The sequence below is a fragment of the Citrus sinensis genome, chromosome 2 (genome assembly GCF_022201045.2).
Source record: "Citrus sinensis cultivar Valencia sweet orange chromosome 2, DVS_A1.0, whole genome shotgun sequence".
In the NCBI taxonomy this organism is placed as follows: Eukaryota; Viridiplantae; Streptophyta; class Magnoliopsida; order Sapindales; family Rutaceae; genus Citrus; species Citrus sinensis.
The window spans coordinates 28,627,291-28,646,733 of record NC_068557.1 but is presented as its reverse complement, the minus strand read 5'-3'; the positions used below and the strand labels follow the sequence as shown (position 1 = coordinate 28,646,733).

Below are 19,443 nucleotides of genomic sequence, written 5' to 3'. Positions count from 1 at the left end.
TTGTTCAAACTTTATAACTCTATTATTATTCAAATTCAATACCTTAAACACTTGTGTGATCATAACAAGATATGAATATCTCACATTAACTTAAAAGAAATAAAGAAATTAAGTCGGTATTATGCTATTAATTGGCAGTGCTCATCTAATTAATTTTATCTCATTAATTTGGACGAACCATAAGTTGTGGTATGAATATGACACAACATACTCAATTTATGTTAACCAGGAAGATGAGCTACATTTATATAATTAGTAACAAGATTTATGAAAAAAAAAAAGAACTGCATTACTATTGTTATTATTTTCCTGATGCATAGCTAGCTTTAGAGTTTAGATATAGATCTACACACCTCTGGATGCTCTCGAGTTACTGAAGGAGCAAATTTTCTTCAATACCTAGAAATGACGATTTCTTCATCTTCAAGCTTCCAAGCTTCAAGCAACAATTCGGTACCTACTAAAGGTATTCCAACGCTCAAGTCAGCATTTAGTTCCTCGAAAAATACAAGAAAATCAAGGAAAAAATGTAATAATCTTGAGTTCGGAGAGTATCTCTCTCTCTCTCTCTCTCTCCATTCATGAAAGAGAATTTGTTAATTTCTTCTTGAGAATTTATAACCGGATCCATTTATTTAACTCAATGCTTCTATTTATTGATTATTTTTGCCAGGGGAGATTAATCTCGGTCGTTCTTTTTTATTTTTTATTTAATTTGATCTTTCTCATTTATAAGATTTCTCATTTTAAGAATTTATTTTTATCATTTGGGTCGCTAATAAATTATTAATAATTAATTTAATTGCCTGTGTTAAAATTATACGCAAAAAAAGGGTAAATATGACTATTTCATATGCAAATTGATTATCTAAGAATTGAAAACTCTACCAATTAAAATTTGCATTGCCCTTTAACAATACATTGGGATGAAACAAAATATGTGCCAAAAAAATTAATAAAGACCTAAGTGATAAACATAAATTATAAGAGGGACCAAAATGTTAATCTCTTAGTTAGAAATTTCGTACTATTCTTTTACACTTTTATTATCTCCTTCAAATTTGAATTTTTTCGAATCCTCCTCCTCTTTTTAAATTATTGAAGTCATGATATATAAGATTTTTATTGATATGATTTTTTGTATTTGATAAAAAATAAATCTCAACTTTTAATTAAGATGAAAAGTCTTCAAATTGAAAATACATTATAGCTGCATATCTTCGATATTTCTAGAACTAGCAAGAATTGGTCTCGATGCAAGTAGCAATATACAACACAAGCTTGCAGCCATGCATGCACGCATTATCCAGAATCCAAACTGGCGCTGGGACCTTGTTGCTTAAAATTAACTAGACCTATCATCTTTTTGTGCCCAAACCGAAAACATGGGTGAGACATTGTACAATGAAAGCTTGGAAGAGAGAGGTTCAGAAACATGTGCACATTTATTATTTATATATTTTATGCCGAGGCACATATATAAATGTCCTTTTCAGAAAAAAAAAAATAATTTTAAGAATTTAATTATATGTTAGATTATATCGTAGTTATAATTAGGAGAATATTAGAAGAACTCCATCGATAACTTTCATTCTTCGTTTTTTATCTTCATTTTCCATTGATATGAAATTTCATAAATTGTAGGATTCTAAGTAATTAGAACGGATAAAGAAGACACAGACGCCAATATACACACACACGCACACATATGTGTAATTTATATATATATATAGTAAGACTTCACATTTTAAGAAAATTTATTACACAGTTTTGGTCTCTTACAACATAACCAAAATGCCTTTCCCATGAGATTTTTAATTATCATTTAAAGAGTTATATAAGTAGAAAGAGTTTTAAGAAATCTTTAAATGACATTGTCCTTGTCTCCGACTCTCAGTTGAAGAATCCTATTTGAATCATTTAATTTAATATTATATTATTTGTTATCTCATATTTTTTAAAAGAGAGAAGTGTTATAATTGTTATTATTTTGTTAGAAGAAAAAATATAAATTTATTTTCATTTGAAGAATATTTTAAAAAATAATTTATTTTTTTCACACTTCTATATATCATATGAGTAAGTAAATAAATATTTGAAGAAGAAAAATAAAAAAAAGTATACTGGAATGAAGAATCACTGTGCTATTGTTGCGGCCTAGGTGCATTCAATGCTAAATTGGAGAGTAGATGAACCAGTAAATGCAAGATAATTAATATGGCATGGCCAAAATGAATAATACTAATGGTTATTGTTGATGTACATGTCATATGCAATATGATGGACCATGATCCAGAGGCATATAATATAGTAGTGTCACGTATGCATGAATTTGATCCTTGAAAGTTGAAACGATCACGGAAGTTTCATGAATGATCTTGTGACCTATAAGCTAATTCCACGTGAGTGCTACACTCACCAAATTTGGGCTTTTGGTTGATGTGTAATTTGGTTAAATATACATGGAGATATGTGCATGTGGTAGTTTGATAAAGCACTTGACTCGTGATTAATTCAAAAATAATTTTCAAAATTGTACATAATTTGGATCTTCTGTAACAAAATTTGATTCTAAATTTTTTTCATGATTTTATCCAAAAGTCTCCGTGGTTGTTTAGTCAAGGAAAATTAGGCACGATGAAAAGTTTATATTGAACCAGTTCCGTGTTGTGTTAAGAGTGCTGATAATTTTGATGCCACAAATTTTCTCATTAGCCCATATTTTTCTATATTTTTAAGATTACTTTATTAAAAATAAAAAAATATAGTTAAAAAATAAAGTTAATTTTATAAATTCTATCCACCTTCTACCTACATTGTCACTGTCTCAAGTCACCTACCACTAATCCTTCATCGTCGATGGACCTTATTAGCAAATTCCCAACCATCAACTAAAACTCCTCATTAATTTGTCATTACTGGTAGACATATGTACAATAAGAATATGCCCAAAAGTAAGGGGTTTTTAATTAAACATACCCCAAAAATTAGGTATTTAATTAAATATACCCTATACTTGATAATTATATGGATATGTCATTTTATGTGGTGTTTTATCTAAATTGTCCTTAAAACAAATCACCTTTAAACACACTTTTTTATTTGCACATCATTTCACTCCATAAAACCAAAAAAAAAAAAAAAAATCACTCTTAAACCACCAACATATTGAGATTTTTGTTTGCAACTACATGCATTATTCATCAAATCAATAAGGTACTTTAAACTTTACATTTATTTTATGTCATCTATGCATTTTCTTGACATTCTATTGTTTTTAAGGTTTGATTGGTTTGTGATAAACAATCAAACAACTCACACTTTTATTACATTTGCATCATATCACTACTATATGATGGATTTTCTAACTACATTTGTTAAAATCTTACTTTGTTCTCAAAATTTTGTTCTGCATCTATTTTACATGACTGCAGCCGTGTATGTATGAATTTACATGATTACAGTCGTGCAAGTGTGCAAAATATTCCAACTGTAATGATATCCTAACATTTTTATTAGTGCAAAAAAATATATTCTTCACTAAATATGTCCTTTGACTATTACTAGACCGTAATCGTGTATTTTAGTATGTTACACAATTGATGTCGTATATGTATGAAATTACACGATTGTAGTCGTGCAAGTGTGTAAAATGTTCCAACCATTATAAGACCTTAGTGTTCTAGTAGCGCAAAAAATATATTTTTTAGAGAAGAAATATGTCATTTGACTATTTATTGGACCGTAGTCGCGTATTTTTACAAGTTACAAGACCTTTGTCATATATGTTTTGTTGTGTATGTATGAATTTACACGACTATAGTCGTGCAAATCTGAAAAATGTTCTAGCTGTTATAACACTTTAGCATTTTATTAGTGTAAAAAATATTTTTTTTCACTAAATATGTCACCTCACTGTTTACTGGACTAGAGTCTTGTATTTTAGTAAGTTGCACGACTGTTATTGTGTATGTCTGAACTTACACGATTACAGTCATGCAAATGTGTAAAATGTTCCAGTTGTTATGAGACCCTAACATTAGCGCAAAAAATATAATTTTAGAGAAAAAATATGTCTTCTGACTATTTACTGGATTGTAGTCGTAAATTTTTACAAGTTACACGACTATTATCATGCATTTATGAATTTACATGACTACAGTTGTGTGAATGAGAAAAATATTATAGCTGTTATGGCACCCTAACATTTTATTAGTGTTAAAAAATATATTTTTTCACTAAATATGTTCTCTGACTGTTTATTGGATTATAATAGTGTATTTTAGTAAGTTACACAACTGTTGTGGTGTATATTTAAACTTACATGATTACAGTCGTGCAAGTGTGTAATATATTCCAGTTGTTATGAGACCCTAATATTCTATTAGTGCAAAAAATATAATTTCGGAGAAGAAATATGTCCTTTGAATATTTACTGATTTGTGGTGGTGAATTTTTTACAAGTTACACGACTGTTATTGTGTATTTATGGATTTACACGATTGCAGTCGTGCAAGTGTGAATAATGTTGCATTGTCTGACAATGAGTTGGATGAATAAAAGTCAGCTATAAAAATTTGGGATAACATCACAAGATGAAGAGAAGTTACGTCGTAAGTGTGTTATGTGCAGTTTTTAAGGATATAATCAACTAACTAGTAGCACACTAATTTTACTGTCTGACAATGAACTTGTAGTTGGATTGAATGAAACAAAAGCACGCATAATATACTCAAAATTACATACTTGTCTTGGTTAATATACTTAATATTACATACTTGTCCTTTTGTAGTAGTTAGCTGATAAATTTATACCGTCTTATTTCATAGGTGGAACAACATATTTGTCTACCTTATGTTGTTTTCAAAGAGAGGTGACCGGGGTTTATAATAAATGGGTTGAGTGTTTGGAGTAAATTAATAGCTTTGATGATTGAACAACAACTTGTGTTCTTTTAAAACTTATTTATGATTTAGACATGTATTAAATCTATGTTGTTTGACGTATAAAAGTTTTTGTTTGATGAATTGATGTTTGATATGTTACATCTTATGTTCATTCTAATGAGTATTTTTTGTAGTTTTTGTTCTATGTTCACGTACTCCATTATAGTCATGTATTTATCAAGTTCCCCAACTGTTTTTGTGCATATATAATTTTAGTCTACTAAAGTCATTTATTAGGAGATGAACAATTGATATTTAATTATGAGTAATGATTTACAAGTTTAAAATGATCAATAAAATACAAGAAGATACAACAAAGATATAGTGAGATGTGCATGTATTTATGAAGATAATCGAGTATAGTTAATAAAACACAAATAGAAATAAATTAATAATATTTTAATTAAATAACTATTTTTTAAAGGAAAAGTCAATAGCAATTAAAGCACATCTCTCTCTCTTTCTCCAACAAAAATTAATAAAATATAAATTAAAGAGGGAGAAAACAACTCTCCAAATTTGAAGAGAGAAAATCATTTCTTATTTGAATAATCTTAATTGGATTGTCTTTTGGGGCCTTAAATGCTGATGTGACTCTTCAAATAAATAATAAAATATTATTTGAAGAGCCTTTTGGAGATGCTCTATAAATTTAACTCTTCAAATATCTATTTGCTTACCTATGTGGCAAATAAAAGAATGAAAAAATATGTTATTCTCCAAAAGGCTCTGCAAATATAAATGAATTAATATTATTTTAATTAAATAACTATTTTTTTAAAGGAAAAATCAATAGTAATTAAAACACCTCTCTTTCTCCAACAAAAAGTAACAAAATATAAATTAAAAATGGAGAAAGCAACTCTCCAAATTTGAAAAAAGATTATCATTTCTTATTTGAAAATTTTTAATTGGGGTGTTTTTGAGAGACTTAAATGCTAATGTGGCTTTGTAAATAAGTAATAAAATATTATTTAAAAAGTCTTTTGGTGATATTCTTAGATTTCGTCAAAGTCCTTGAGTTTTTTAATAAAATTATGCAACTTTTTTTTTTAAAACTCAAATTTCATTAATGAAATTAACAAAAATTACAAATTTGCGTTGCACATTCTTTCAACCAATTGTCATTTGATAAATGTTTTTCAATAATTTCAGATTGTCCGACAAAATTAAACCAACAAATAAAAATAGTAAATAAAATTTATTTAAATTAAACTAACAAGAAAAATATAATAAAATTAATTAAAATTAAAAATAACAAAAATCAAACAACATTACTATAATCAAAATATAAAAAATTATAAAAAAAAGAGACATTTTTTCCTCTTCTCTTTTTCTTTCTTCTTCGTTTTCTTCCTTCTGTTCCCTATTCATCTTCTTCTTGGTTTCCTTTTTTTTTTTTTTTTTTTAATCTTTCCTCTTTCACACCCTTGACAACTCGACAACTACTTTTAAATCCAATTTCTACAACTCCATATTAAATCCACCATTTAAAAATGAAACATAATTTCTACAAATCAAAGTCCAAAAATCAAAATCTTAATTTCCTTTTTAGAGAAATACCTAGAATTCACCACAATTCTCCAATCTAAGTCATAAATCAAAATCCTGATAAGTAAAACCCACTAAAATTAATAATACATATTATTAGAACTATGCCTAGCAAAACCCATGGCCACAAGCGGCGATACCAAGCAAACCCATGGTCGTGCGCAACTGTACCAAGCAAATATGGGTGTTGATGATTTCAATGATTAGTTTGGTTTTAGGGTTTACTATGAATTTAGAAAGAAGTTAATGTTTGTTTAAATGAAATAAATTTGACAAAGAATAATGATGACAATTATACAAATTATTTTGACCAATGCCCAAAAAAAAAAAACCGCCCTTTCTATTGCGATATGGTGCACCTAGGGGCAGACCTCTGAGTTCTATTTTACATGGGCTAAATTAAAACAAATACAAATATGAATAAAACAAAATTTATAAAAACATCAACAAAAAGGTTGGGTCACTTGTTTCTAACAAAGGACAAAGAAAATAATTTGTTTAAAAAATTAATAATTGTAACAGTACTGCAATCATAATGAATATTTATGAGATCATATAAATTAAATGATATTTTTTTCTCTAAAGTTTAAAAATTGTAAGAGAATTTGCAATCTTGTAGGTGTCAAAATGAAGATTTTATACCTAAAACTCATGATATTATTATATTTTATTTTGTAATTTATTGATCCTACAAAAGACCGCAGGGTGCAGGTGTTGTGGCATCCTCTAGTCTGAATAGGGCTCTACCTTAGATGTATTTGTGCAACTGCATCATCTTATGGCTCAAGATTATTACTGTGAGTTTTTTTCACAGCTGGTATGGCTCCATGAAATCTTGGAGAAGGCGAAGCGTCAAGAAGGGTAAAAAAGATGAAGGACAAAAATAAAAATAAAAAGGTGGAAAAATAGGTTTTTTCAATTTTAAGAAAAAGTAAAATTATTAATTTATTTTCAAAAAGTATAAATTAAAAATAGAAAATATAAATTAGGAATTTGCGGGAAATGTTAGAGTGCATATTGATATTTATTGAAAAATATGGATGCGGTATAAATTATTCTATATAAAAATAATAGAAAAAATAGATTTTGACTTATTTTTAGTTAGTTGATCGTTTTTGTAATTGGGTGTGGGCCGTGTGGCTAAGTTATAGAAAACTGCTGAAGATAACGAAGGGAGACAAAATCGTCATGATATGGGCTTTGGATTCTAAAACAGACTAACGGCTTCTGTTTCTGGCCCATGATCCACAGCTTTATCCTTTGACCATTTGGTCAGAGAAAGGAGTGTCAAACACCAAGTGCCAACCACCCTTCAGAGACAAAACAAAAAATTATTTTAATCTCGAGCTTCGAGTAAGAAAAGCAAACAACAAAATCAAGAACTGAAATAAGATCCATAAACAAACGTGTTGGGAAAAAGGAAAAAAAAATAAAATTCCACAAACGAAAATGGAGTGGTTTGCGTCGATGCCAAAGGTTGAATTACATGCCCACCTGAATGGCTCCATTAGAGACTCTACTCTTCTGTAAGATCTTACTCTTTTCTCTCTGTCGGACTCTTTCATTTCAATGCTAATTTTGAGTTTTGATGGTGAGCATCACTTGTAATTATGTTGTGCAGGGAGCTTGCAAGAGTTTTGGGTGAAAAGGGTGTCATTGTCTTCTCAGATGTGGAGCATGTTATTATGAAAAGTATGTTCCCTTTGCTGTAGTTTGATTTCCTCAGAAAAGGGGAAAAAAAGTGAATTTCTTCAATTTCTCATTATTATTGCATAATTGGGTTACTCTTAATTGTGGCATTGGATTTTTTTTTTTTTTTTGGGGTTCTTTTTAAACGCAGGTGACCGTTCTTTACATGAAGTGTTCAAGTTATTTGACCTGATCCACGTTCTCACTACTGACCACGCAACCGTGACAAGAATTACTCAAGAAGTATGGCAAATTTCTCTTTGATTTATGAATTTTTTTTTTTTTGGGGTTGGCTACATCTACTTCCATTTGACAAGCCCCTATTTTTTTTTTCTTTAAAACATTTACAAAACAGGTGGTTGAAGATTTTGCTTCCGAGAATATTGTATATCTAGAACTAAGAACTACTCCAAAGGTATTTACTTGTGTGTTGACTTCCCGGTAGCCGTTTTATTTCTGGAACCTTTTTAGTATATAATGGAGTTTTAAGGAATTTGTTGGCTTCCAATTTATACAGAGAAATGAGTCTATTGGAATGAGCAAACGATCTTACATGGATGCAGTCGTGGAGGGTTTAAGGGCTGTCAGTGCAGTTGATGTTGATTTTGCTTCTCGTAGCACAGATGTTAGACGTCCTGTGAATACTAAGAATATGAATGATGCATGTAATGGTACTAGAGGAAAAAAGATATATGTTAGACTTCTTCTCAGCATTGACCGTCGGGAGACAACTGAAGCTGCCATGGAAACTGTATGTTAGGAAAATGTAGTCTGCAAATGATGTTTTAAGCTTGTGAATCATCTCATGTATATAGGTGACTAATTTATCTTACCTCAATCATTTTACAGGTTAAGCTGGCTCTGGAAATGAGGGACCTAGGGGTAGTTGGCATTGACCTCTCTGGAAACCCTACCAAGGGTGAATGGTACTCCTTTGTTACTGATCATTCTTTTTAGCGCATAAGTGTTACTAGTCCATTGTAACTATCTTTAAAATATTACAAATTTTCTTTGTATCTGAGACAGGACTACTTTCCTGCCAGCATTAAAATTTGCTAGGGAACAAGGTCTTCAAATAACTCTTCACTGTGGGGAGGTGCATATGTCTTTTGAATGCTTACTGCTGTTATGATTTATGTGTTTCTGCTATTAGTGGATTTATCCTGACCAGTTTATTTTCATAACTTAGTGTTTGTAGATACCTAATAAGGAGGAGATCCAAAGTATGCTAGACTTTCTTCCCCAGAGAATTGGGCATGCTTGTTGCTTTGAAGAGGAAGAATGGAGAAAGTTGAAATCATCTAAAATCCCGGTTAGAATTTCATGACAATCTCTTTTCATTTACAATTGTTTTCTTTTAATTGAAATTTGAATGATAAAGAATATATTCTTGCAATTTCCTTAGGACGAGAGAAGGTGGAAATCTTATTGGTCCATTAGTTTACCAGCTTCCTTGTGCCTTTGATCATTTATCAAACTTCTGACTGTTAGCATATCAATGCTTTTATATTTGTTGGTAAAAATTTTTTTGTTGTGTTCTGATAAGGAAAAGTTCCTTATCAACCTTTAAGCTGACCATACTGGTAAAAGGTATGTTTTGCTCTCTTATCTTTTGTTTTTTTTTGGTTTCTGTCAATATACATTTTGCAGGTTGAGATCTGTTTGACATCCAACATCAGAACTGAAACAATTTCTTCACTGGATATTCACCATTTTGGTTAGACCTTCTTCTCTTCTGTTTCAATTTGTAGATAGCTTGTACCCTTTTTTTACCTTTAATAAAAATATTTATTTGCTGACTAATCTGTTAAACAAGCCACTACTTCTTACTAATGATTGAAATTTTCCAAATTGAGTAAGTTCTATCGACCTCTGCAGAGGTTCGACTAAAATACAGTCATATTCCTCTGGTTTTGAAATTTTTCAGAAACCTCCCGGAGGTGGGACAGGTTTCTGCATTTTGTTTTTTTTTCCCCCCAAAACATTGGGTTTATTTGTAATTAGGCCAAGCCTTTGGGGTAGTCTATAAACTTTACCCCCTTTTTTTATCTGTGAGAGAATAATTTTTGGATGTCTTCTCTATAACACATTGTTCTATTTGCAGTTGATCTGTACAAGGCACAACACCCTTTAGTCCTTTGTACTGATGACTCAGGTGTTTTCTCCACCAGCGTTTCTAGGGAGTACGATCTTGCCGCTTCAGCATTCAGTAAGTTTTTTGTAATTAGTTTATTTGATTGAAAGTTATTAAGCCTCATCTTAATGATTGATTTTTTTATCACTGTGCAGGTCTTGGAAGGAGGGAAATGTTTCAGCTAGCTAAAAGTGCTGTCAAGTTTATATTTGCAAATGGCAGAGTGAAGGAGGATTTGAAAGAAATTTTTGATTTGGCTGAAAAGAAGCTGGATCTATGATTAATGGTAGTATGTATGGGTATGGCCTGGTAGGAAATTATTTGAAGTGGTAATTTGGTCTTTGAAAGTGCATTAGTAGATGAATTTGAGATTTTAAGATAGGTTTATGTCACCATCGTTTTAGGAAGCAGTGAGTTGACCATGGGCACTTGTTGAAATGGTCAGCTTGAACTGTTTGCTTGAAAAATGCCTCTCTGGAATAAATATGACAGCTCCATTGACTGCAGTATCATGACGGGTGATCATGCATCTAATTGTTGTTCATGTTTGTTTGCAACAAAACTTAGCTGTGTCAATTTGATTGGTATGCGATTAAGCCATTGTAGGAACTACTATCTGCTGAGAATTACTACAATAACAAATAGAACAGTCGAAGACCCTACTCTAGAGGGCCGGTATGAAAAAATGCTAGCAAGTATAAAATATTTCCTGCAAGAGTTGGTAGTGGATGCATTCAGTTGTGTTTATCATTATAATAATTTGGATATTTCAAATCTTTTGAGGCTGTAAATGGAGCATTGGTTGGTTCAGGAGATCCTTTTCTTTGGTGGAATAAGGGGAAGTTCAAAATGCATCCCATTTTAGGCTTGAAAGTTATAGCCTGTGCTGAACGCGGCCTCGCAGTACAATTTCGCCGTTCATTGAAATCCCAGTAATACAAGGCACATTGTACGGTATAAATTAGAAAACTTCAAAAGAAAGGTCTGATTCACATGCTGCTGAAAACGTTTCCACTAGAATCTTCCGTACAATCTTACATGGTCATATTTACTATATGACAAATGAGCCGTGGCCCAGCCCATGTGGCTGTCAGGAAATCAAACATTTTACCAGTACCGGGCAGGCCCGCCCATTCGCTAACCACCAAGCCTGTGCGCTGTTTCCGTCTGAATGTCTTGACGAAAAGTAGAGTTGTTGGGACTCTCTATGCATCGGAAAGATTAATAATAATAAGGATCCCTCTAAGTTACATGCATGTACCTTACATCCCTCTCACATGAATAGTATCCATACACTATTCATGTGAGAGGGATGTAAGGTACATGCATGTAACTTAGCATTACCCTAATAATAATAATAATTACTATTACTTGGTCCATGTTTAAGGTATAATAATTACTCGGTCTACATATAAGGTTGTCCCATTTTTCTTATCTTATTTATTTTTTACTTAAAGTGCTTTCCTTTATTAAATTAAGAAATTTTTTCAAAAAAGACAAAAAATTAAAATACATACCAAATGTTAGGATCCTAAAAATTGAGTTTTGATTTGAGTTTATTTAATATAATATTAATTTATTAAATAATAAAATATTTATTTTTATCATTTAATAAACAAATGACACATGATAATGTACCCAAGTTAGAACTCAACTGCGTTAAAAAAAAAAAATAGTTGGAACTAAACGATCTAAATCCAAACATCTATCTATTGTTAACATATATGTTTCCATAATATTGATTTTGATGATAACAAACAAGATTAAGAATGATTAATCTTTTAAGATCAAATTATTTTTTATGCATTTTAAATAAATCATTATTTTCACATTTTAAAGGTTTTATATTTAATGGAAAAATGATTTTATGAAATTGATTGTTTTTATTCTTTTTAAATAAATCATTATTTTCACATTATAAATGTTTCATATTTAATGGAAAAATAATTTTATGAAATTAGTTGTTTTTCAAAGTTTATGGTTTAATTGAAAGCATTTTGAAAACTTTGAAATAAACAAGTATTGCTTGAAATTTTGGAGAATGACTTATTTGAAAAGTGTCATAGCTTTTTGGGCTATACCATAATTTCAGAAAGTTTTGGGATTAACAAAGTATTACTTAGAAATTCTGAAATTGGACCTATTTGCAAAGTTTTATAACGTTTTGGGCCGTAACACAGTTTTATAAAGTTTTGGGGTCAAACTGTAAATTTGGGAAATATTTCACTGTAGCAGTTACTGTAGAAAACGGCGATCCGACATCTTGATAACGGCTCGCCGACATCTAACAGAATTGAAGATTAGTCTCTGGAAATAAACGGCGAACCGACATGTGTGATAAACGGCTCGCCGATATCAACCAGTAGCCTCTGGACCTAAACGGCGATCCGACATATAGTTAACGGCGATCCGACAATTTGAAAAATCAGCCCAACGGTCATATTGACCAGTCAAACGGCGATCCGACATCTAGCTAACGGCGACCCGACAGTGTGCAGAAAGTCAATAACGGCTAGTTTTCAGCTCCAACTATAAATAAGCTCAATCCAATTCAAACAAGAGGGATTCCAACGATTATCATTGAGCAAAATATTGAGAATACAACTTTCATTGAGCTTTAAATTATTGTATTCATCTCATTCATTCACACATTGAGCTTTCACTTGAGATCAAACACATTGTGTGAGAGAGATTCATTTGTAATCTTTTTTTGTAAAATCAAATTAAAAGATTGTAAGTGTTGGGATACACTTGGGTTAAGAGATTGTGGATAATCTCTTGTTGTAAAGGTCCATTGACACCTTGGAAGTCAATTGTAAGCGTTTGAAGCCTTGGGAGGCTAGCTTAGTGAAATCCTCAAGCCCGGTGAGCTTGGAGGCGTGGACGTAGGCGGGAATAGCCGAACCACGTAAAAATCCTTGTGTTCGTTTTCTCTTCCCTTACTCTTTTAATATTGTGTTTCATTGAATTTATTGTTTCGAATTGATTAAGGCATTAGATTGAATTGTTGTGCGAATTATATTGCATAAATTATAAAATCCCAATTCACCCCCCTCTTGGGTTGCCTAGCTAGTATTTCATTTGGTATCAGAGCGAGGTGCTCTTGTGTAGACTTAACCATCTAGAGTTAAAAGATCCATGGCAACCTATAGTGACTCAACATTTAGGGAAGGACAATCCACAATTAGACCACCGTTCTTTGACGGAAATGACTACCCGTATTGGAAAACTAGGATGAGAATTTATTTACAAGCACTAGATTATGAAATTTGGGAAGTTGTTTGTGATGATTTATTCATTCCTAGAAAGAATGCTTTAAGTGAGTTGGATAAGAAAAAGATGTCTTTAAATTCCAAGGCTATGAATGCTTTATTTTGTGCCTTAGATAAAAAGGAATTTCATAGAGTTTCAAATTGTTCTAATGCTTATGAAATTTGGAGAAAACTTGAAATTGTGTATGAGGAGACTACAAAGGAGGAGGAATTTCATGAAGTGTCGAATTTGGCACTTATGGCAATTGGAGATGACTCGGATGACGGACTTGATGAGGTAAATGATCTTCCTACTTATAATGAATTATATGATGCTTTTAAAGAATTGCATGATAATTGGATAAAAATTGGTAAAAAGAATGCATGTCTTAAAAAGAAGATGATGGAGCTTAAGAATGAAAATGAATCATTTAGTGCAAAGATTACATGCCTAGAATTAGAAAATAAGACATTGCATGATAGTATTGCATTACTTGAGAATTCTAGCACTTCACACAAGCATCTAGAATCACATGTAAATGACTTGAAAAATGAAAAAGATGCCTTGCAAAAATCCAATGTTTCATTAAATGAAAAGATCAAAGAATTGGAATTAAATAATGAAATGTTACATGATAGAATTGCATCATTCACATGTAAACAAAGTAATTCGTATGAGCATGAGAAATCACATGTTGATGAATTAATAAATGAAAATGAAACACTTAAGAAAAGGAGCAATGAGTTGAATGAGATTGTTTTAAAATTCACAAATGGGCAAAAGATGTTGGATAACATGCTGAATTCACAAAAATGTGTGTTTGATAAAGGAGGACTTGGTTATAAGCCACATTTGAAACAAAAGTATTATAAGAACTACTTTGTGAAGAGTACATCTACTAACAATCAAGTTGTATGTCATTATTGTAATCAAAACGGTCACATGAAGCTTGGTTGTCCTATTAAAAGAAAAGTATATTATGGAGTAAAATGTGTTTGGGTTCCAAAAGGAACAATTGCTAACACTCAAGGACCCAAGAGTATTTGGGTACCAAAGGGCACAACGTGAATGTTTTCTTTGTAGGTACCACAATCAAGGAATGGTGGAGAGTTCCTTGATGAAGCTTATGAAAAGCTACAAGTAGATTATCAAATGATAGCCAAAAGAATGCACCACTTGAAAATCAAGATGAGCAACATGAAGAAACAAATGCGGAGTAAAATGAAGGTACTTCTCAAACACTCCCCAAGGAGTGGAGGTATGTTTCTTCTCACCTTAAGAACTTTATTTTGAAAGATCCATCACAAGGTGTAACTACTATATCATCACTTAAAAATATATGTGAGCATCTGTAATAATGAATTTGATCACTTGTTCTTAACACATAATGATGGCTTATCTTAATAGCTATGTTGATTTTGATGATCTTATATTGCAATTATACACTTATGCTTTGCTTAAGTTTTGATGATAAAATTTGTGCTTTGATGATTCTATTGTATTTGATGAAGTTTGATCTTATGGAATCTATGATTGGTGAATGGATACATTTTTGTTTGTGCTTTCTTGACGCATTGTTAAATATGCATAACTTGCTTTAAATGATATCGAAAAATGGAGAAATTCATATACTTCGATATTTTTAAGCATATGAGATTTTTTTTATTAAAATGTCACATTAGATCTTTGATGTGTTTAGTTGTCTTTATTTATAAAATGTGATTGATAATTATGGAGCTTGGATAGTTGATAATATGCATGCCAATTTGGTAAACAAATCAAAACCTCTTTGCGAAGAGTAATTTTCAAAAATTCGGCATAAACTTGGAATAATTTGATTTCTTGATGATTTTGATAATTGATAATTATATGTGCTTGATTTGAAGTCTTGATAGGGGGAGACAAATATGATATGTTGTTGGATAAAATTATTTTGATTAAAATTTTACATTGGCCATATATTTAGGGGGAGCATGTAATATGATTTTGGATAATATGTATTTTAAACTTTTTTGTTGTCCAAAGGGGGAGACAAAGGATATATCATTTCTATTTTGTCAAAATGAGGAGAATAACATGCATTTTGAGTAATTGTTTTGATAATTGATATTTGATTATGATGATGATTTTGATGATTTTGAGATATGATAATGATTTGATTACATGGGTGTTTTATATGATGATTTTATGTTTTGAGTTATTGATTTGATAATTAATGGATTAATAATTCGTAATCATTTTATGGTTGTTGGATTATATGATGATAATAATTTTGATGTGATATTACTAATCTTGTATTTGAGATGATGCTTGTTGTTAGGGGGAGATTTTTTTTAAAAAATTTATACTCAAACAACATGGGTAACAAATTTGCTACTTTTATTCTTTTCCTTTACATTTTCTTTTTGATGATAAATGGGGAGAAGAATACATGTTTTCAAATTTATAAAAAAAAAAAAATTGTTACTTTTTCTTTGCCAATTTAGTTTTTCTTTTTGATGATGAGGGGGAGAAAAATCTATGTATTTAAATCATTAATTTAGCTAATTGGCAAATTATAAGAGAATATTATATTTAGGAGGAGCAATTTGTGGAATCATTCTTTAAATACATGAAATGTTTGTCATCATCAAAAAGGGGGAGATTGTTAACATATATGTTTCCATAATATTGATTTTGATGATAACAAACAAGATTAAGAATGATTAATCTTTTAAGATCAAATTATTTTTTATACATTTTAAATAAATCATTATTTTCACATTTTAAAGGTTTTATATTTAATGGAAAAATGATTTTATGAAATTGATTGTTTTTATTCTTTTTAAATAAATCATTATTTTCACATTATAAATGTTTCATATTTAATGGAAAAATAATTTTATGAAATTAGTTGTTTTTCAAAGTTTATGGTTTAATTGAAAGAATTTTGAAAACTTTGAAATAAACAAGTATTGCTTGAAATTTTGGAGAATGACTTATTTGAAAAGTGTCATAGCTTTTTGGGCTATACCATAATTTCAGAAAGTTTTGGGATTAACAAAGTATTACTTAGAAATTCTGAAATTGGACCTATTTGCAAAGTTTTATAACGTTTTGGGCCGTAACACAGTTTTATAAAGTTTTGGGGTCAAACTGTAAATTTGGGAAATATTTCACTGTAGCAGTTACTGTAGAAAACGGCGATCCGACATCTTGATAACGGCTCGCCGACATCTAACAGAATTGAAGATTAGTCTCTGGAAATAAACGGCGAACCGACATGTGTGATAAACGGCTCGCCGATATCAACCAGTAGCCTCTGGACCTAAACGGCGATCCGACATATAGTTAACGGCGATCCGACAATTTGAAAAATCAGCCCAACGGTCATATTGACCAGTCAAACGGCGATCCGACATCTAGCTAACGGCGACCCGACAGTGTGCAGAAAGTCAATAACGGCTAGTTTTCAGCTCCAACTATAAATAAGCTCAATCCAATTCAAACAAGAGGGATTCCAACGATTATCATTGAGCAAAATATTGAGAATACAACTTTCATTGAGCTTTAAATTATTGTATTCATCTCATTCATTCACACATTGAGCTTTCACTTGAGATCAAACACATTGTGTGAGAGAGATTCATTTGTAATCTTTTTTGTAAAATCAAATTAAAAGATTGTAAGTGTTGGGATACACTTGGGTTAAGAGATTGTGGATAATCTCTTGTTGTAAAGGTCCATTGACACCTTGGAAGTCAATTGTAAGCGTTTGAAGCCTTGGGAGGCTAGCTTAGTGAAATCCTCAAGCCCGGTGAGCTTGGAGGCGTGGACGTAGGCGGGGATAGCCGAACCACGTAAAAATCCTTGTGTTCGTTTTCTCTTCCCTTACTCTTTTAATATTGTGTTTCATTGAATTTATTGTTTCGAATTGATTAAGGCATTAGATTGAATTGTTGTGCGAATTATATTGCATAAATTATAAAATCCCAATTCACCCCCCTCTTGGGTTGCCTAGCTAGTATTTCATCTATATCTATTTATATATATATATAAAGTTGGGACTATAAGAGGTGATGCGGCATCACCATTTCTCATCATCTCATATTCTCTATTATCTAATAAATTGGTTGAAATTAAAAAATAATTACATTACAAAATATTAAAATAGAAAATAATTATTAGATTATAAATGATTACATGTCTTTTTCTCTTTCTATTTAAATTCAACAATATGTAACCATTAATAATAATTAATTATGAGTCTTGAAACATTCATTTATTTTATTATGTCAACAATTAAATTTTAGTGGCTTAAAATACATCAATTAATTAATATAGGAAGGAATGTTCATTCATCTTCCCTCAACAATGACATTAGAGCCTAATTTTAATGTCATAATCTCATATTTAATTATTTAATCTTTTGTTTAGTGTCTTTTGGCTTCTTCAAACTCCATAAACATTAAATATTTAAGATTTATGGCATCATTATTTATCATCTTTTTATATTCTCTATTATATAATATATTGGTTGAGATTAAAAAATAATTACATTACAAAATATTAAAATCTATATATATATATATATAAAGCTGGGACTTGAGGAGGTGATGTGGCATCACCATTTCTCATCTTTGTATATTCTCTATTATCTAATAAATAGAGAAATTTTATTTTAGATTTGGCTTTTCATTTTCTCATAATTAATTTGATTGTTATTACACAATAACAATTATGTAAAGATTTTAATGAGGCATATTTTTTGTAATGAACATCTCAGGGGGAGTGTTATGAATTTATTAAAATAAATGTAGATGTTCATAACATATATCTCTTAGTCTCTCCACTATCTCTTATTAGCAACCTTTAGCTTTCCTATAACTCTCACTATCTCACAAGGAATTATGATTCATAATTTTTCATTAATTTCATGGAGTGATTATGTAACTATAAAAGGAGAGCTCATCTTTTTGTTTTGTACACACACAATTGGAATGAATAAAATCACTATATAATATATTATCTCATTTTATTCTTTATCTTGCGTTACTTCTTTATTTGTATTGCTGGCTAATAACTTTTTTTGTTTTTTATAAGGCTGCCTCATCTTAAAAAAAATGAATTCATATTTTTTATCAGTTTCATCAAGTGTAAAGTAAAAAAAAAAGATACTACTAAATTCTTTTTTCAAAGCCGCGTGAAGCGCGATTCTATTTTCTAGTATATATATAAAGTTGTGACTTGAGGAGGTGATGTGGCATCACAATTTCTCATCTTTGTATATTCTCTATTATCTAATAAATAGAGAAATTTTCTTTTAGATTTGGTTTTTCATCTTCTCATAATTAATTTGATTGTTATTACACAATAACAATTATGTAAATGTTTTAATGAGGCACATTCTTTGTAATGAACATTTAAGGGGGAGTGTTATGAATTTATTAAAATAAATATTGATGTTCATGACATATATCTCTTAGTCTCCTCACTATCTCCCATTAGCAACCTTTAGCTTCCCTATAACTCCCACTATCTCACAAGGAATTATAATCCATAATTTTTTATTAATTTCATGGAGTGATTATGTAACTATAAAAGGAGAGCTCATCTTTTTGTTTTGTACACACACAATTAGAATGAATAAAATCACTATAATAATATATTATTTATCTTGCGTTGCTTCTTTATTTGTATTGCTGGCTAATAACTTTTTTTGTTTTTTTATAAGGCTGCCTCATCTTAAAAAAAATCAATTCATATTTTTTATCAGTTTTATCAAGTGTAAAATAAAAAAAAAAGATAATACTAAATTCTTTTTTTAAAACCGCGCGAAACACAGTCCTATTTTATAATTCTTAATATAAAAAAAGGTTTTTGTTGAGGAAA

The 19,443-nt window shown here is 30.4% G+C and overlaps 1 protein-coding gene across 1 annotated transcript; it reads left to right on the top strand.

The window, feature by feature from the left end:
• Nucleotides 1-7,800: 7,800 nt before the first annotated feature.
• LOC102608956 (N6-mAMP deaminase) lies at nucleotides 7,801-10,829 on the top strand. Its single transcript, XM_052435534.1, has 11 exons — nucleotides 7,801-8,023; nucleotides 8,119-8,189; nucleotides 8,338-8,429; nucleotides 8,542-8,601; nucleotides 8,704-8,937; nucleotides 9,036-9,112; nucleotides 9,213-9,282; nucleotides 9,385-9,498; nucleotides 9,837-9,903; nucleotides 10,291-10,395; nucleotides 10,476-10,829. Exons 1-11 carry the CDS (start codon nucleotides 7,947-7,949, stop codon nucleotides 10,598-10,600), a joined length of 1,092 nt encoding a protein of 363 aa, XP_052291494.1. The 5' UTR covers nucleotides 7,801-7,946; the 3' UTR covers nucleotides 10,601-10,829.
• The last annotated feature ends 8,614 nt before the right edge of the window (nucleotides 10,830-19,443 follow it).

What these genes read in the sequence shown, in the direction of transcription:
- LOC102608956 (XM_052435534.1), top strand. Translation starts at nt 7,947, where the DNA reads ATGGAGTGGTTTGCGTCGATGCCAAAGGTTGAATTACATGCCCACCTG. An exon ending in GGAGCATGTTATTATGAAAA is followed by an intron (nt 8,190 to 8,337) that starts GTATGTTCCCTT and finishes TTTTAAACGCAG; the next exon opens with GTGACCGTTCTTTACATGAA. An exon ending in AACCCTACCAAGGGTGAATG is followed by an intron (nt 9,113 to 9,212) that starts GTACTCCTTTGT and finishes TATCTGAGACAG; the next exon opens with GACTACTTTCCTGCCAGCAT.